The sequence below is a fragment of the Carassius carassius genome, chromosome 35, assembly GCF_963082965.1.
Source record: "Carassius carassius chromosome 35, fCarCar2.1, whole genome shotgun sequence".
NCBI lineage: Eukaryota > Metazoa > Chordata > Actinopteri > Cypriniformes > Cyprinidae > Carassius > Carassius carassius.
Window position 1 is genome coordinate 24,452,076 of NC_081789.1, and position 20,149 is coordinate 24,472,224.

The following is a 20,149-nucleotide window of genomic DNA, read 5'->3' on the forward strand; positions in this document are numbered from 1 at the left end:
TATGTGAAGACCACACTCACTTTATTAGTGGTCTGTATTTATAGTTAATAATACAAAATAAATGCATGCAATTTTGTTTGCAGCTTCAAAATGGCTATAAAATTGTCCAAAATACTTTAATCTGATGCTTTTTTATGTAATGTTCAATATGCTTAGTGGAGTACAGGTAGCACCTTTCAGCAGTCTACTTCTTTATGTATTTCTCCATGAAGTGCATTTTTGTGCATTCTCATATATCCTCATTTGTCTGCAGATTATTGGATCAAGTAAGATGTTCTCTACACTGTATAGCACGGTGTGTGAGGAGAACTATCAGAGAACGCATGAGGACATATGAGTAATGCATCAGCAGTAAAACTTTCATTAGGAGCACAGGAAGTGCTATATCTAGCCATTTATGATGTCGAAAAAACAAAAACAAAAAAGTTTAATCCTTCACTTGATCCATATGCTTTATCTCAAACCTTTTCTTTTAATGGCTTTGCAAGCTTGATGCTGTTTTCCAGATGGCTATGTACCATTATAAATCCGTCTTGCATGTCAAGCAACTATTTTATGTTACAATATGAAGATTTAGTTACCTGCTACCTGATTTTCTGTTTCAGTATGTACACGGTTGCCACTTGGATGAACATTAGATGATGGTGCCCACTATCTAAGATGAATAAAATACTGTATTCACTGTGAATTTTTTTTTATTTAATAATTTTTTTCCTTTTTTTTCTCAATGAACAGGTTACAGTGGAAGCATTTTATGTAGTTTGATATGAATATGCATTTGGAAAGCTGCACACATTAAATAAATTCAAATGCTATTGTTAAAAAGCTGTTTTAAACGCAGAACTGAATAAGTTTATTTGTCTCATCAAACTACATATATAAAATAATTCAGCAATACGAGCATTTGATGTCATGTCCATGATGCTCACTCAAGACCACAAGACAAGTTTGCCCAAAAGTCCCTTGTTCGTTCTTTTGAAGGACTAAGCAAAAGGAGAAAAAAGATGGGGTTATTTTGGCGATGGAGATTAAGGCAGAGGGGGGCTTTTTGTCATTTGTGCGAGACAAGCCATTCATCCATCCCCCGTTCAGAGCCCAAAAAAAAAGGCTGGTCCCAGAAATTAGCAGTTTCAGCTCAGCAGCAGAGGCGTCGGGCTGTGAAGGAACAGAGAAATTGACTAATTAGCAATGCGCACTAAAACTTGACGGTTCTCTCCATAACGCAGAGAGAAAGAGAGGAAAGACTCGCCTTTTCTCCTCTCCTCTTTTTCCATAGATGTTTGAAATCGCAGTCATTTACGCTCGACAGTTTTTACAATAGCCTTGAGCCATAATTTTGCGAGTCTCTCCAGCATCCATACCCCTGCGCGGTCTCTCTCCACCGGCCATGCGCGTCCGTTTCTCTCCCCGACCGTGGATTTCCTATTACTCTCGTTACGACTCACTGAGCCCCAGGCCCAAGGATAATGATGTGTTGTTTCTTGGTAGCATAATTTGTCACACGTATATTTCTTCTTCTTCTTCTTCTCTTGCAGAAAGCACACGGCTCCTCTCACACTCACACACACTTCTTCTTGTTGTTAATTCAGAGGAAACATAAATGATCAATGATCTTGAATGAGCGGGGATCAATGGTTAGGATTCTGATCCATCGATCATAGACTTTTCCAAAAGGACCGAACAAAGAAAGTACACTGAAGGAGCCGCAGCTTTACTTTTCTTCAAGTCAGGTAAGTTTTGGATACCTACTACTAGCATTAGGCACGGGTGCGCACTGTGCGTAAATGTGCCACGGGCTGAAAGTTGCCGTTTCTTCTGCTGTTCTGCCTCAGATTGGGCGAGAAATACCGCGCGTGTTGTTGAACGGAGCGATTGCATTGTGTTGTTGCCGACCAAAGCGATGCGCAACCGCACATCTACGGTGGTGATGATGCTGATGTTGCGGGAGACAAACTAATTGCTTTTGTATCGCATATCAGGGGAAACGTGTGCATGCATTTATGTCTTGTAAGGAAGTGTGTGTGTGTATGTGTTCGCGTGGCCGGATAACAGATAGCGGGCAGCTTGTCGGCTAGATCTTGGGCTTTGCTTTCCAACAACCAGGTGTAGTTCGTTTCAGCCCGCTGCGACCATCGGATTTGACGTGCTCGCGAACGCATGCATGAGATATATAGATGGGTATGCAAGGATGCGTATGGTTGGGAAATGCATGCGCTTGCATGCTGCAAACTTAATGAATTTGCATGCACGCACGATGTTTGTATATATATATATATATATCCGCACATATCCAACTTGCATGCATGCAATGAATGAGATACCTTCAGAATGCATATGCTTTTATAAAACCGGCTGATGAATTTCCATGCAGTGTAGTGCACCAATGGCATTGTTTACTCGCAGGAGGTGTGCGCAGCCCCGAAGTCATGTCCAGATCGGGTGACCGAACCTCCACGTTTGACCCGACTCACAGCGACACTCTGCTGCACGGTCTCAACCTGCTGTGGAGGAAGCAGCTCTTCTGCGATGTGACTCTGACGGCTCAGGGACAGCAGTTCCACTGCCACAAAGCCGTGCTGGCTTCCTGCTCGCAGTACTTCAGGTCCCTGTTCTCCACGCACATGCTGAGCAGAGAAGACGGGCTAGCGGCGAAGGACCAAGGCAGCAGCGGCACCCCGTCCTCCTCCCCCGACGACAAACTCCTGCCCAGCCCGCGCTCCACCATCAACAACCTGGTGCTGCAGGGCTGCTCCTCCATCGGTCTACGGCTGGTGCTGGAGTACCTCTACACGGCCAACGTGACCCTCTCCCTGGACACGGTGGAGGAGGTGCTCTCCGTCAGCAAGATCCTCAACATCCCCCAGATCACCAAACTCAGCGTGCAGTTCCTCAACGACCAGATCTCGGTGCAAAACTACAAGCAGATCTGCAAGATCGCAGCTCTGCACGGGCTGGACGAGACCAAGAAGCTCGCCAACAAATACCTGGTGGAAGACGTGCTCCTCTTGAACTTTGAGGAGATGTGCGCCATGCTGGATGCCCTGCCTCCGCCCGTGGAGTCAGAGCTGGCGCTCTTTCAGATGTCCGTGCTGTGGTTGGAGCATGACAGGGAGACCAGGATGCACTACGCTCCCGACCTGATGAAGCGTCTGCGCTTCGCCCTCATCCCTGCCCCGGAGCTGGTGGAGAGGGTGCAGTCGGTGGACTTTATGAGGAGTGACCCGGTGTGCCAGAAACTGCTCTTGGATGCCATGAACTACCACCTGATGCCCCTCAGACAGCACTGCAGACAGACCACAGCCAGCAGGTAGGATCTCCTGCATCAACTTGACACATTCCCAACTGTATGTTTTTGGGTAGAAAGTAGTCTTTTTGTTTTAAAAATCGAGTTTTTAACATATACATTTTAACAAAGGGGTTGTGTCCATGGAAACTTTTGTTATAGACAAGAAAAATAAAAGAACAACAATATTAAGTATTTGTATTTTCAGTTTTGTGTGAGGAAAGAGTCAAGTTTGTTTTCATCCTGTATATGTCAGACAAGAGTACAGTATGTAAATGTAGACCACCACACAACACGCCATGCACGTGATCACGCCAGGCTTGTGGCAGGTGTCAGTAAACAGATCAATCTCACTAGTAAAGATCTAATGTGTTCTTACATGCTGCACAGTTAACTTGTAAAGTGAATTAGATTAGATTAGCAATCTTTTGTTGCAATATCTGATCCCATTTTGTTCACACGGTTTCCACGCTTTGCCTTATCTGTGAGATCCTCTTTCTATTCCTCATAGTGCTGTTTCAGGGTTGATTAATTTCAGCACTGTTGCAAGCTTGCATACTGCAGACATTATTGCGGTCTGCAGATGGGATAATTAGCAGGAATAGGTGACCGTGGAATAAACTGGAATCAGTTGTTGGAGAATATGAGAAAAAGAGACATTGTTTGCAATGAGATAATCTCATTTGAAATGTCACTTTTTCAGTTCTGAAATCAGGAATTAAGATTATATGAAAGTCAATAGGGCTTTATATGTATATTAGTATGCATTAGCTAATAGAATTATATTGATAACTTGTTTGATTGTTATTATTTGGCAATCACGTCACGTTATTGCGTATCAGCACTCTTCACCTGTTCTGTTTTGCCAGTGTTAATATCATTTGCTGAGCATCATCAAATAGAGCAAATGGCTCTATAGGTGTCCTGATGATGATACTAGAGTTGAAGACTGTGTAGTTTCATTGTCCAAGGCTGGAGATGTTCATTTATTTCCCAAGCTCAGTCTCACAGATCTGAAGGTATTGTAAATATTGAACACCCAGACTTTAAAACACTTATTGAATCTATGAATTCAACTGCACAGTAACTATATTTTCTTTAACTATTGATTAGATATTAGTTGATTAGTTTAATTAAATTACTGGATTGATTGACTGAATGGATGGATGCATGCATATTCAGCCAAGATATATTTAAAAGCATTTCACTGTTGACAGCAGTCACATGCACGACTTTGGCCAACAGGATTACAACAGAAAGGCTTTCAAGACCTTAACATGGTTTGAATCACAACCACACATCTGATTTTGTCAATATTCCAGGTATAAGAGTTTGTAGCCTTATCAGATAACTTTTAAAGCAAACAGCTGTAAATAAACGTGAAATGTTACCATATTCATATATGTTTATTTTACTATTTAAAATGAGGACAAGGGAATATTGTTGCGCTCAGATGAAGGCTGGTTGTAAGTCCAGGTGCGTGAAAACCAGTAAAATGTAGAAGAGACTGTTGATGGTTCGCACTCTTGCTCTCTAGTCTAGTTTTTCAGAGTGCGAACCATCAACAGTCTCTTCTACTATTTAAAATGAGACTGTGTAGTAACCAGACATAAAAATACATCCTGCATTACTATGTACTTGTGCATCGCACACACACAGATCCTAGGGAAACTTCATTGCAGTGGGGCTTATTGATTCTAGAACTTAAAAATGAAGTCGTTTCTCTTTCTGAGGGTGGTGATAGAGTCGTTCAGCATTAATATTCTCCCATGTTCTCTGCTCGGCTTGCTGTCTCCCTCCTTGTGTTCATACATGCGTTTACCTTGTCGTGGCATCTCATTCAATATGTAATTGCTCTGCACTAATAACAGCTAATGACAGAATTGTTAATGAATCTGTTTCTGTAACCCAGGATTCGTTCAAACAAACGGATGCTCTTGTTGGTTGGAGGCCTGCCCCCGGGTCCCGACCGCCTCCCCAGTAATCTGGTTCAGTACTACGACGACGAAAAGAAGACATGGAAGATCCTTACTAGTGAGTGCCTTGCTAGCATGGTCTTTTCTCTTCCACAGGAAGAACCCTGCCTGTGTTGGGTTGTGTTCTGTCGCAGAGCAGAATAGAGCAAGAGCTTCCTGAGATGCAGGAGGTAATGATGTATCACTATCACTTTTAATGTAACTTTTTAATCAGAGCGTGACTGCCTTCACACCATTGTGGAGCTGTAACGCCTGGATTCGCTTGTGTGTGTTTTTTTCTTTTTTTGCCTCTGTCTTTTTGCATAAGCGTGCCGGCAAGATTAATTTTAATCTAATGATCTCGGGAAGATTCATCATCAGAAGATGACACGTATTCTTATTGAACTGCTTTATTAGGGCAAACCTTCTCGTAAGTGCATTTGTCTTCGCGAGCAGCGGGGAAGGAGCGCGAGCGGTTTGTGTGCTGCCAGTTGTTTGTTGTGTGTTTTGGCATGAGGAATTAGAATCAGAATTCCTGCAAGGATTTAAATCACAACGTGTCGGAATCTTGAGTATTGACATCATAATCATAAAAAGTGATGTCATAGTAGTGTAATCTTGCAATGGAATGTGTAATTTTTAATGCTCAGAATGGAAATCCTAGATAGAATGTTTCATTTAAGTCTCAACTTTATCTCAGATGTTTATTCTAACACCGTGGAAAAAATCAAATGGACACAAATGAGCCAGAGATTGACCTGTAGTTCATGTGAGTTCATGACTGACCAGGAAACAAAAGCAAAAGTGGCCTTTTGTAATTCATTTCTGTCTAAAAGAAACAATTAAAGGGATACTCCACCGCAAAATTTTAATTCTGTCATTTATTTATGTCGTTCCAAAACTGTACAGTATTCTTCTGTACATAAAAGAAGCTATTTTGAAAAACGTCTTGGTGTTTTCTGTATTTTTATATTTTGGTCTATACAATGAAAGTCCAGTATTGTTTAGTTCCCAACATTGTTCAAAACTCTTATTTTGTGTTCTGCTCTAGACAGAAATGCATACAGGTTTGAAATGCTGTGAGGGAGAGTAAATAATGACAGAATTTTCATTTTTAGCTTAAATATCCCCTATATCAATATTGCTCAAACTCAAATGTTTTGATGAGTTCATACTTACATCTCTGACTTTTGATGATTGAGACATTGTTAAGATGTCTGAATCTGTAGAGGAGATTTCTCTGGTGAAACATCTGAGATGCTGGAGACAGATCTCTTTTGCTCTACTTGTAATTTCATTGCTGTCTACAAGAAACAATCGAGGCAATAAAGATTTTTCTTTCCTAAGAATGTTTTCCTCAAAACAAATAGTCAGTTTATATGCAGTAATGTATCAGAGTTTTAAATAAGGCTCTTGCTTATGATTTCCGCGGCTAACTGTTAGCCTCAGAGCTAGCTGTTAATGGTTTAAACAGCGTGCTATTGTACAAATAAACTTTCCAAACTAGTGCAAAATCAATCACTTACTGTTTGTACATGTGTCCGCTGCAATGTTATGTGTATATGGCAAGCTCCTCATTCAAAATGCTTCGAGTTTGTTCTTTGAAAACATAGCAGGTAACGTGTTTGCAGATAATCTTGGCAAAGGGAAACCTTTTGAAAGTTCAGTTTTATAGCACTTTTTAAGCCATATAACTGGAGTAGGCCTATAATCCTAAATTAAGTCTATATAGCATGTAATAACTCACAATGTATTATGATTTAATTAAAACGATTCTATAGTGTCTGTTCCTTACTGAGGCAAAACAAGGACATAAACGGACGTGCAGTCATTTTGTTTTATGGCTAAAATTGCGTTCAGTCATCCAATCACTGCATCGCTGAGGTGTGAGGCCTACAAAGACACCTTACGCTCCGAAACCTGCTCGTAAGCGTTTGGCAGCACGCATAACATTCATTAATGAATTACATCTGGATCTATATAACTTACACTCATAAGGTCATAGTGTAATGTCCTTTATTTCTGCCTCAGACGTCGAGTCTTAAATGGCCCATGGCCAGGCGGAGCGACCAAACTGCAAAATCATCCTGTGAACACACCAGCAGCCCCTTGATGTCGTTTGGGGTGTGCAGGTTATTAACATTCAATCACAACTTTGCAATGAGCCGAAACCCAAAAGGGGGGGAAAGGCGACTGATTAAAACCTTCATCAGCACTATTTAGGATGGTTCTCATCATGACTGGCTGCACCTCTCTGCTTCTATGGCTTTCTGCTCTGTGGTGAGACTGCCACCTAGTGCACACAGTCTGCTATTGTCAAAACGACAGATTTGTGATGATTATTATGTCATTATGCCATTGGTTTAGTCCTTTATTAGATGTGTTACAGCACGTTTAATTTTAAACATATCGACATGAAGAAAAAATTAATTTATATATATATCAGTAATCAGCATTAATTAAAAGCAGAACAATAAACATTGTTGTGGTGAATAAATACTTAGATTGATACTACAATTAATCAGTGTTATTATATATTTAACATTTTATATTTAACATTTTAATTTTAATGAGAAATATTCCCTTAGCAGCTAGCTGAAATAAAACTTTTTATATTTTATTTTGTTTCAAGAAACTTTTATTTATGTTCTCTCTGATGGATTTAGTTTAAGTTTCACTTTTAATATCAAATATAACAACGCTGCAATGAATTCACATTCACCCTATATAATTTTTTCATATTGCTGTTTATTTTTATATTTTTAATAATTTATTTTTAATCAATGTAAGCTTGTAATAATGATCCTAAAAAAAAGGTGTTATTAGCATTAACATATTAACATTAACAATGTGCAAGACAGATGTTATGTTATTTAATAATCCTTGAGAATAATATAAATACAACTGTTAACAGATACAATTTATTATTCTAATAATGTATTAGTAAATGTTGGAATAAACATTAACTAAAAGTATTTTCAATTGTTAGTTTACGTAGTTACCTAATGTTAACAAATGAAACCTTTTAGTAAAGTGTTACCAATTTTCTTTAACCAAAATAAAAATCATGTTTTTTTTCTTTAGATTTTGGATTAAAATATGACATAAACATGCTCCTGACAGGTCAATACACTATCATAAACTATATCTCCGATATCTCAGCATGTAGGTTTTTTTCTGTGTTCATTTAAAAGCCTAAAAAACAAAGACCTAGTGAACTGAATTTCAGAATATTTGTGCCTTTAAAAGTCAATATCATAAATCTTCGCAGTGTGCAGGTTTCTTATCAGTCAGTTTAGTAATATGATGCGGCTGTAAGATCAATAACAAAGGCCAGACTGTGACCTCCTGATCATTTGGATCATCTCACAACAAATCGCACGTGTGTCGAGTCTGCCGCAGTAAATGTCAGGAGGCCACAAAAGCCTCCTGAGATGCCAAATAATAGTAAGATCTCTGTCAATCAGTCTGGTTTTGTGTGCAGCGAGACAGTCAGGAGGTTCCCTTCGTGGGATGGAGCCGTGCGATTCAGTCCGGATCCGTTCTCAATGGAAAGGCCTCGGTGCGTCAGACTCCAGTTAGATTGCACTAGAAGAGGCCAATCGGAAAAAAGCACGATTCAAGGCTGTCTAATTTTACAGCAACTGTGATCCATCAGGCAGCAGCGATGTGACGGTGGAAATGAATGATCGAGGCAGACAGGTGGCTCTTAGTGTACGACTGATTTACGCTGCACGGGCACCGGACGATGATTTATGGAGTGAAGATGATCATGTTCATTATGACTGTCACCTCACGACCATTTCTCTCTATTTCAACCGGGGGTCACTTTTACGGGAGCTGGAGAATTAGACGAGATGGAGACAGGAAAGACTACTGCTGGATACAGCATGCATGTCCACAACAATCCAAAGCTGTTAATATGAGGAAATATGATTTGATTGGTTGTGACTGCAAAAAAAAAAAAAAAAAAAAATATATATATATATATATATATATACACATACAGTATTTTTTATTTTTTTTGCAGAAAGTGTTGACTGTCAATATATATAATGTTAAAATGTTATTGTTTTTTATGTAAAATCTTTTTCTAACTGTTTTTAAATTCATTTTAAATAAGTAAAACATTTTAATCATTTTAAAAGTTTTATTTTAGTTATTATTTTTCTTCATGATTATTTTACTTTCTTTTATGTAAAGCCCTTTGAATTACCATTGTGTACGAAATTGCTACATAAATAAACTTGCCTTGCCTTGCCTAAAATATTATTATATTAGTATATAAATTAGATTAACATTAATAGGTTTAATAAAATATACAAATTTGAGAAAATTAATAAATGTGTGTAAAATAGATTTACATTTGTTTAGCATTGCAAATTTTGCCTAATTATACAATCTAGCTAGTTTGGGACCAAATGTTGGTTTGTGGTTATTAATACAATTCTTATTCTTCTAGAATTCTTCATTGAATGTTTAAATTAGTCAAATGCAGACAAAACAGAATAATATTTGGATTGCAGCATTGGATTGACTGTAACATTATCTATATATAGAGAGAGTATATATATACTGTAATACAGATGGGCACCAGTCTGTATAGCACCACCACATCACACAATATTTATTGTAAATGTTGATTTATGGATGCTGATGATCTAAAAATGGTCAAATATATTGGTCTTTCACTATTCGTGAGTCATTTTCAAGCATTCATCAGTTTTGTCTCTGTGTTGCAGTAATGCCGTATAACAGCGCCCATCACTGTGTGGTTGAGGTGGAGAACTTCCTGCTTTTATTGGGTGGAGAAGACCAGTGGAACCCTAATGGTAAAGCTAAACACAACAACTTAATGTTATCACAGAGATTGTTTACCTTATGATTCATTACACATGCCTGAAATGTTTTCTAGTGTCTTTTTAAACAATGTTTGTAATAAAACTAATACTGTATGTGTATCATCTTCACAGGCAAACATAGCACCAACTTTGTAAGCCGCTATGATCCGAGATTCAATAGCTGGATACAACTACCGCCCATGCAGGAGAGGTATGATGCCTTCTGAAAATGACTTATTATTCATGAAATAATAAGAGCTCTTCATAACATGGCTATAATTATTTCTTAAGCCTTTGTGATGAATTTTTCACTCTTGGCTGCGACGGGGATATTTGCTGTAAACAGTCTCCACGTTGACTGATTTTAAGAGACGATCTTTTCATCTTGTCTTTGTTTCAGGAGAGCGAGTTTCTTCGCTTGCTGCCTGGATAAGCACTTGTACGTTGTTGGAGGAAGGAACGAGACAGGTTATCTGTCTAGCGTTGAAGCCTATAACCTTGAGACAAACGAATGGAATTACGTTTCGTCTCTTCCACAGCCGCTGGCTGCACACGCAGGCGCCGTGCACAATGGGAAAATATACATCTCAGGTTTGATGATACACCTCACCCAAACAGTCAATTAATCAAAGTGTCTGAGACATTACTAACAGGTGCCACTACAGAGATGAAGTCAAGAAGATATTTCGAGCATTTACAATATGTTTAGTGTTTCTAGGCAAAACAGTATGTTTAAAAAAAATGTTTCTTTGGAAGAGCATGCACTGATTAATTGTTCCTGTAGCACAAACAGTATAGCATTGTGCTTGCAACACCAAGGTCATGAGTTTGATTCCCAAGCAATATGTGAACTGCTAAATCAGATTATATCTTTAATGCAATATAAGTCACTTTGGATTAAAAAATAAAACCAGATATTTGTACCCAGAGAGGATATTCTTTTTTCCAAAAATGCTAGTTAATGTTATCGCACTCGACTAAAACCTACTGACCTTGCTCACACATGTTATATCTTCTTCCCAATTATTTCCTCATTAGATCATTTTTGTAAATTTAGGGGAATTTTTTCCCTCCTTAGTGTTCCCAGTCATAAATGACTGGCCTATATACAAAATAAATAAAAAATATTTCTCGTTATATTATTAACAAATATGTTTTCTTTCAATTAGCACAGGTTATATATCTCTTTTTGGAACTGACAGATCATAATCCTCACTGATCTTAGCTTATGCACATCAGTTTTTGAATAAATTATGCCAAAATTATCCACAAATAATGCAAATAATAATCATCAGTTAATTCTAAAAAAAAAAAAAAAAAACTTGTCAAAAAGGTTGAATCCAAGATTTGGTGATGATATGGCATATGCAAGATTTACAAGCAATTTTCTGTTCATTATTTTTGATCGGGAGCAACAAATTAGGTTTCTCAGCACACAGCAAGGGTTAAGAAAGTAATATCCCGTCAATTTGAATTCCATGTTGACTTAACGTTTTGTAAATCTCTCTTTGTGAATCTGTGTGCTTATCTTGAAACTGGTATTGTGCATGTTATGCTTCAGGTGGCGTTCACAATGGTGAATACGTGTCTTGGCTGTACTGCTACGACCCTGTGATGGACGTGTGGGCTCGGAAACAGGACATGAACACCAAGCGAGCCATACACGCTCTCGCAGGCATGAACGACCGCCTCTACGCTATTGGGGGAAACCACTTAAAGGGTAATTTCTATAGCTGTAACCCAAATCTCAGCAGCGGTGGAGGCACATACTGTGTACGCAACAGTAATCAAAACAGTTTCTTGTGTGATTTGATTCCAAGTAACACTTATACTCCTCTGCAGAGTAAGAGCTTGACATATACGCTTGGGGTTTCCCCTGATCTCTTTCTCTGTGTGTAGGATTCTCTCATCTGGATGTGATGCTGGTTGAATGCTACGACCCTAAAGCAGATCAGTGGAGCATCCTGCAAACGCCCATCTTAGAGGGACGCAGCGGGCCTGGGTGTGCTGTTCTTGATGACAGTATTTACTTGATGGGAGGCTACAGTTGGAGCATGGTAAACACATCTTACTCTTAGCGACAGATAGATAGATAGGTAGATAGATAGATAGATAGATAGATAGATAGATAGATAGATAGATAGATAGATAGATAGATAGATAGATAGATAGATAGATAGATAGATAGATAGATAGATAGATAGATAGAATTTAATATATATGTAATCTAATAAGTATATACAGTGTGTGCAGGTTTTCTGTAAGGGGTACTGTGGGTTTAGGTTTAGGGGATACAAAATATTGTTTGGTCAGTATAACTGTGATAGAAGTCTATGGAAAGTCCCCACATCTAACAGAAACAAATGTGTGTGTGTGTGTGTGTGTGTACTAGAAAATTTTATTTAATTATTAATTATTAAGTTATTATTTTTATTATTATTATTTTTATCCATTTTATTTTATTAAATTGTGTACATGTACTGTATATAAAAAAATTATTTTAGAGAAAAATCATGTAGAAAATAAAATTACATTTATTAATTAACTTAAAATATATATTTTTTTTAAATACAATTATCCATAAATTAAGCTTTTTTTTGTATTTTAAAATAACGTACATTTATTTACCATACCAAGTAAAAAAAAAATCTAAAAATGCAATAAAAACAAATTATTAGATGCCCTTTTATACAATCAAAAGTTGAAATGTGTCATTTTTCTTGTAAGTATTGCAGGTAGTTTTGTTGTATAGCCAGTTGTAAGTTATTTGTAGGTTGATTTCCCCAAAAAAGGTGTTATCAAAACATTGCTCTGTTTGATTAAACTTTTATGTCAACTCAGCATTTCAAAACTGGTTCAGCCAATGGTGTGAAGTTGGGGGCAGGACTATCTGTGTGACCAACCAATGGCAGATAGGTTCAGGAAACCTGTTTGGAAACAACCCCTATGTTTACAATTCTGATAATGACAGTAGTGCAGAAATGACTCAATGCACCATCACCTAAAATCTTTTAGGATTTAAAACACTCCGGCTGAAAAAAAAAAAAGAAATTTCATATTAGAGCTCTAATAAATATTACACATTATCCAGTAGGACATTTTGATTAGGGTTGTCTTAAGATTGTACTGTACATCCATGAAATGCATAAAGAAGCATTCTGAAGTATTGAATAAAATACTGTATGAATAACTTATTAAATATCTCTTGCAGGGGGCGTATAAGTCATCCACCATTTGTTACAGCCCAGAGAAAGGCACATGGACAGAAATGGAAGGAGAAGTGGCTGAACCTTTAGCCGGACCGGCCTGTGCCACAGTCATACTGCCAGCCTGTTTACCATTTAACAAATAACTGTACAGAACGCCGAATAATGCGGCCGAGAAGAGGAAAAACCTGTTGGGATGGAAAGTCAATCGCTAAAGGAATCAAATAAATGAGGAGACTCTCCCTGTGGAACGCCCCCAGCTTTTGAACAGGAGGTGATGAGGTGTACAGATTATTATTTTTTTACTGGTCTGACAAGAGCACTTTGTTTCTTTCATACCTAACAGTTTCAAACTGATATAATCATCGACTTTACGTATTTGATGCTCACGTGTGTTGACATTCAGCTGCTCACATTCAATGCTTTTTTATCATAAATGTTTTGACATAGCACGCATTATTTTGTTTTAAGCAAATCGACGTACTTTGTGTTTTGTGGAAACCGCCGATCAAAGATAATTTGGAAGTGGGTTGACAAAGAAATATTCATGTTTTATACAAGCAAAACTCATGATTCTGTGTACACTGTGGAGTAGATATCAGCTATTTAATATATATCACACCATGTCTGCTTGTTAGATATTGTCACCATACTTGAGTGGCACATTGTTATTTGTACAGGTGAGAGGGGAAAAAATGTCAATTATTAAAAAAAAACATTTCAGTAAGACACAAGTTATGATTTATTGTTTGAACAATCAGTATATTATTTATTTAGCCATGTGGTATATATGCATGGTGTGAAGTGGAAAGCTTATTGTGTTCTTTCGTGGGTACATATTTGTTTATGTTAATATCTGTTCATATCTCACAGTGCCTATTTTTAGCATCAGGCTGCTTTATTTCATAAAATTTCCCATTATAAGAATCAGACCTTTTAAATCGTGTCAAAATCATATTAATTATTGGCCTGATTGGTTTCTCTGAGACGTGATATGAAATCTGAATTTGTTGCACTGCTGTTTGTTGGCCCTTTTGATGATAAAAGGGAATGTTTTTCATCGTTGTAAATAATCACTTGCAGTGGAACATTTTTGTGCTCATAGGATTTATTCTCAAATCCTGTTATGTTCTTTACATTTAGTCTATGAAAATAAAACTGAATTTCTGGATCAATAATCTGTCTGGGCTCCCCCACAACTACACAACACTCCTATCTAAAATTGTTTATGTGTGTTTGCAGTATTATAGCAACCTATTTCATTACTGTGTGCAATAATGTGTTTAATTTACTTATTGGAAAGTATTTTGTTAATACAACATCAAACAAATCTAATAAAAGGCACAAGTAAACATAAAATATATTGAGTGTTACTCAAGCATGCATGCTGTTTCTCTGAAATGACGCATATTTTCTCTGAAACTCAGAAGAGTATGGACTGCAGGTCACGCTTCAAAGTCTGAAATACTTGCCATCTGTTAATGAATTGATTTCTCTCTCTCTCTCTCTCTCTCTCTCTCTTTATATATATATATATATATATATATATATATATATATATATATATGTATATGTATATGTATATATATATATATATATATATATATATATTTACATATATATATATACATATATATAGAAATCAATTCATTAACAGATGGCAAGTATTTCAGATGGCAAGTATATATATATATATATATATATATATATATATATATATATATCAAACCATTGATTTTTAACTAGCAGATATTGTAATTAAATTAGTGATTGCATTATAATTAAAAAAAGGTACGTTTGTACTGCTCAATTTAATTTAGTTGTTGCTAGGCTGAAATTATAATGTGCATTTTTTTTAATCAATTGAATTGGATCTAAAATACGGTTATTTTCACTAGTGATCTCAGACTTTGCGACTCATTGTATACTGTATATATTTTTGCTTAACTAAAATGTTATTTATGCAAACAAAGTGGACTAATATGAACTAAAAATGAACAATAGTTTTAAAGAATCTGTCAATCTTGTTGAATGTTTCTAATTATTTCTACATATAGGCCTACTGATTCATTTTAACATTAACAAATTACATACATTAATGCATTATGATTTAAATTAAGAGAAACACGAATTAACACATGCTATACATTTTTTTAGGTCTGTTAACATTAATATGTTAACGTATAGAGCCTTGTGTTGCCAGAGGGATTTATGTGTACATTAATATTTTATTCAGTGGATAAAGTCAGGCAGTCCTGTCATACACTTTCCTGTCCAGCAGGTGGCAGCGGAGCACCCGACAGCGCATGCGCGTCTAAACAGAGACGAATAAAATATTTGTGTACATGTGACCCTCCATGTGCTAGGAAATCGTTAGTGATTTGATCGATAATAAATGAACTTCCTTTAAAACTTAACTTCATGCCTCTCTGTTTATGGCTAGAATTTGTAAGATTTAACTATATAATGTTTAAGAAGCTGTCATATAAACCCAAAGCCCATCTAATAAACTCCTTTAAAAGCTTGAAATAAGCAAAAAAGTAAGATTTGACAGTCTGAAAGTCTCTTAATACCTTTAGCAAACGTTCACCATGCCAGCCACAAAGTACAGCAGTGTAAAAAGGTAAGACATGAACTGACATCTCCATGTATGTAGAGATTAATGTAATAGTAAACAAAAATGCTGCTTTTTTTCGTCTTGATGACATTTGAACCCTATGTTTTAACTTAACTATTTATCCTACTGTCACTAATTGTTGTCACCAAAGTTGTGTGGATGTGTTTTTCCTCAAGACCAAAGCTAGACTGGAGGTTAGTCCAAAGATTCTGCAGAATCCTGAAGATCCTTTTCCCATCTTGGTCCAACCAAAGTGTCCGAATGTTCATGACTCTTTTTGGAGTCACGCTTTCAGGTATTAAACTTTTTAACATCAATTATGACAGCTTGTTATGTCTTTTCTCAGTATTTGTTAAAGATTTATTTTTTATTTCAGGTCAGCTTGTGATTTATCAAGTGGGTGTCATTCCGAGTCAGTTCTACAAGGTTCTGTCTGAGAAGAACTATGGGAAGTTCAAAAATCTGGTGCTGTTTGCGGTTATGTTATTCTGATTAATTCAACGGTAAGTTTGGTCTGTTATTTATACAGTTTTGTGAAAGTCGCTTTAGGTAACAGCATCTGCTAACAACTCACTGTACTCAGTGGTAACCCTATTATGTTAAAAATCTGGGTACAATTTTTACCTATCAGTGCTTCAACAGGTCAGAGAGATGCTGTGTTTGTTATCACAGAATCAAAACATACAGTACTTAATCATTCTATGCAATTAATGCCAGTGAAATATTCTTGTATCTTTTTGTCCAACTAATTTAGCACTGAAAGTTTTAGTAGAATAAATTATCTTATGAAAGCTTTTTTTCTTTGTGGTGCCGCAGTGCCGGCTGGATTGGATTTGTAAGCATCTTTGGCTACTTTGTGGTTGGATCTTGATTGGACCCATCGTATCCATGCTGGTTGAGCAAGAAAAGTTGGAGTGAGATTTTAGGTAAATCTATATAAAACGAGAAATGTATATTTCATTCAGAGATGCTGAAGCTAACGTCACATGTTTGTGGCTGCTGTGGCTATAAGATATTATTTTTCGGATGAATGCAGCTCTATTTCAGCAGTTAACTTCTGCTTTCCATGTCCTTCCAGGTTTAAACACATGCAAATTAGAGTGAACGCCGAAGCTGCCGCTTTCTACAGGTTAGTATGCACTTTCAGATTTGAGTTTTTATCTACTCACAGATCAGGAGGTCATTTGTTGTGTTTTTGCTCAGGGCAGGTAAAGTTGAACACATGCGGACCGACAGAAGGCTGCAGATGCTCTTATCCACTCAGAGAAGCTTGATCAACAAAGAGCTATGGCTTTACAGTAAGGACTCCTGAACTAAATTGGCATTGTGAAGATATATTACATTTTAGTGAAATAAAGTGTGCAATATTCCTCACCTTTGTTACTGAAAATATACATTGGCAGAGGAGAAAACTAATTTCATGCATCTTAAGTTGGTATGAAACATATTGCAATTGTCTTTTCTTCCCTATTATGACATACTGTATATCTGAGTGAAACAGCATCTCGAACAAGAAAAAAAAACACTGCAGTATTTCATAAATAATAAGAATTGTCCATTTTGATTTCATGGTGACTTTGACTTTAAATGTGTCATTTTGCAGTCCTTCTGTTGTGTTCACTACAAATGCATATTGTTTTGCTTCTTTTCTTCATTTCAGTTGGAAAAAACACCTTTGAGTACCTGGGCAGTATCCTCAGCTATATAGTGATTGCGATCCCCATCTTTGCTGGAGATTATGACTTAATTTACGATTAAGCTAAGAAATCCCTTAGATATAAGGTTAAGGGTACCCTAAGTGAAACCTGGGTTGCAAGAAAAAACCCTAAGGGTTTCCTTAAGGAACTTAAGGCTGTTATTAAGTTTTTCCCCTTAATCATCTAAGTGTTCCCTTAAGCGTTGCTACAAAGTCCTTAGTGACCATTTCACCTTAATAAATTTAAGGGACCAAAACAGCTCCCTTAAGTCAACTTAAACTCAAAATACGATGGCTGATTTAGTGTTAATGCAACGCTCTTAATGAAATCACTTACCTCAGGGATTTTTTCTCCCTCAGGGAAACCCTCACTTAAGGAGTTTCATGCAACCGGGCACAGGTTATGTGGAGATGACCACATGTTTTGGACCGAGGGGTGTGCTTTTCCTGCCACAGAAAGCATATCTTACTGATGGCACTCTCAGAGAGCAAGTGAGAAAACTACTCTACATATAATAAAGTTTTATTAGTAAAAACTCATTTTTATTATTGTGAGCAAAAACTGTAAATATATGTTTATACACACTAATTTACTGGTTTTCCCTTTAGGTTATCTATCCATTAAAGGATATATATCCTTCCTCAGGTACAGATTAGCCGAATTCTAAAAACATAATGATATGCATTAAAAAAATAATATATTAATATAGGGCTGTGTATATAATATATAACTGTGTATGCAATGTGTTACAAAAATTAACTTAACTTTTTTTTGCCAATGCAAACTTGAAAAATGCAATGCAAAAATGTAATCTTGAAAATGTAATGGTAATTAAACATAGATCATGACTTTTTGCACTTTTATCTTATATCAATTCTTCTTTTAGGGTCTATAGATGATGAACGAATACTAAAGTACCTGGAACTCGTTGGTTTGGTAAGACTTAATTAATACTGTTATATCTGCTATTATTGTTGCTCTGAATGTTTTGTAAGCAGCATGTCTTTGTGTATTTTTTATGTCAGTCGTATCTTCTGACCAGAATAGGAGGACTGGATACAAAAGTAGACTGGAACTGGTGAGAAATTAGTATTAATATCTAGAGACAAATATTGTGATTTTTTCTAAAGAACATAAAAAAGTGGAATGCCCTTGTTTTTGACAGGTATGATGTTTTATCACCAGGAGAAATGCAGATGCTTTGTTTTGCTAGGCCGTAGCACTCTGAAAAAGGTGATGATCTATGACCTTTTCACATTCACTAAAGCAACATGGCAAACATTATCGTATGACCTGTGCTTAGAATTCTTTGTGTTCTTTAAACAGCATCATGATATCATGCTGCGATTGTGTGGAGGTGGCCAATGGGAGCTCACCAAACTCAAAGAGGCGTGAACCTTCAAACTTCAAACCCACTTTAATGAGAAATTATTGGTCTTTTTTTAGTTATGGGTGCAGTCAGTCTTGGGACTCTGGAGATATCTTGTTTACTTGAAAGTATACTGTGATTTACTGAAGTTCTTGATGCAATAATTATGCAGTATATATGAGTCTTTTTGATACTGTTTGTCTCAAATAATTTTTTTTATATAGCCACATATACCTTTTTTAATTATGCAAGTATATGCTGCTTCTTTCAACCTTTATTGGTTGTTTGCACAAAAAAGGGATTTTTAAAATGAAGGACATTTAAGAGTCAATGGACAATGGACAATCAAAGGACAATGTCAAGAATAATTTTGGATAAAGTGCCTATAGAACATATTTCAAATATATATATTTTATAAATATTACATATTTTATTAACATATCTGATATTAAACTGTTAATGCCCAAGCAAATGTCAAAATGGTCTTTTCGGTTATAGGTGGTCTTAAAAACCTTTTATGGAAAGATTTTTACTCTAATATTTGGCCTCAAATTATTCTGGAGGGAAAATATACATTTCAGTAATTTCTCTGCCTGACCAGTAGAGGGCCAACATTTTCCTGCCACAGAGCTGAATCACAGTTCAACTCCATTAATAATTTTGTATGAGTTTAAGTAAGCTCAGAATTTAATTAACTCATTCTCTATTCCTAATACATACTCTATTAATGAATTTGAGTAATAAGTACTTTTAAATAAATACTTTTTCTTAAATGCATTATTTTAAATGTATTTGAGAATTAAAAGATTATAGTATTTATCTATCAGGAAAGATATCTGATCAGCCCCATATCCCACTATCTCTCCCTGCTAGAATACAGTATATTTAGCTCCAAGTTAAAATTAGCAAACTTTCTCACTTTATATGTTTAGAAACAACTTGATCTGATCTGTATTTTGTATTTATAGTATTATGTGTATATATATATATATGTGGCATACCTCTGGCCACAGTAAACTCTATCTCAAAGAGTTTGCGGTGTATCTACAGTTTATCTGTTGCAATGCAGGGAACACTTCTAGTAGTTTAGAGTTTAAACTAGTTCTTAAAATACTTTTTGCATAACCCAACATTTATGTTAGCATTGCCAAACAAGCGCTGAGCATTTGTGTTACAGTAAA

At 36.4% G+C, this 20,149-nt stretch overlaps 1 protein-coding gene and 1 pseudogene across 3 annotated transcripts; both read left to right on the forward strand.

The window, feature by feature from the left end:
* Positions 1-1,146: 1,146 nt before the first annotated feature.
* On the forward strand, positions 1,147-14,463 carry LOC132116305 (kelch-like protein 14). 3 transcript variants are annotated; one of them, XM_059525091.1, is made up of 9 exons: positions 1,147-1,730; positions 2,404-3,307; positions 5,196-5,317; positions 9,981-10,070; positions 10,212-10,290; positions 10,480-10,670; positions 11,641-11,799; positions 11,979-12,136; positions 13,291-14,463. In XM_059525091.1, exons 2-9 carry the CDS (start codon positions 2,427-2,429, stop codon positions 13,429-13,431), a joined length of 1,821 nt encoding a protein of 606 aa, XP_059381074.1. In that variant the 5' UTR covers positions 1,147-1,730; positions 2,404-2,426; the 3' UTR covers positions 13,432-14,463. The 3 variants fall into 3 exon arrangements, with proteins under 3 accessions (XP_059381074.1, XP_059381073.1, XP_059381072.1); XM_059525090.1 differs by lacking the exon at positions 1,147-1,730 and adding an exon at positions 1,994-2,178; XM_059525089.1 differs by lacking the exon at positions 1,147-1,730 and having other exon boundaries at positions 1,994-3,307.
* LOC132115648 (lysosomal cobalamin transporter ABCD4-like) lies at positions 13,855-18,994 on the forward strand (annotated as a pseudogene).
* The last annotated feature ends 1,155 nt before the right edge of the window (positions 18,995-20,149 follow it).

Excerpts from the sequence above, each read along its gene's own strand:
- LOC132116305 (XM_059525089.1), top strand. The coding sequence starts at position 2,313 with ATGAGATACCTTCAGAATGCATATGCTTTTATAAAACCGGCTGATGAA. Across the intron at positions 5,318-9,980 it reads GACATGGAAGATCCTTACTA|TAATGCCGTATAACAGCGCC; the intron begins GTGAGTGCCTTG and ends TCTGTGTTGCAG. Across the intron at positions 12,137-13,290 it reads GAGGCTACAGTTGGAGCATG|GGGGCGTATAAGTCATCCAC; the intron begins GTAAACACATCT and ends TATCTCTTGCAG.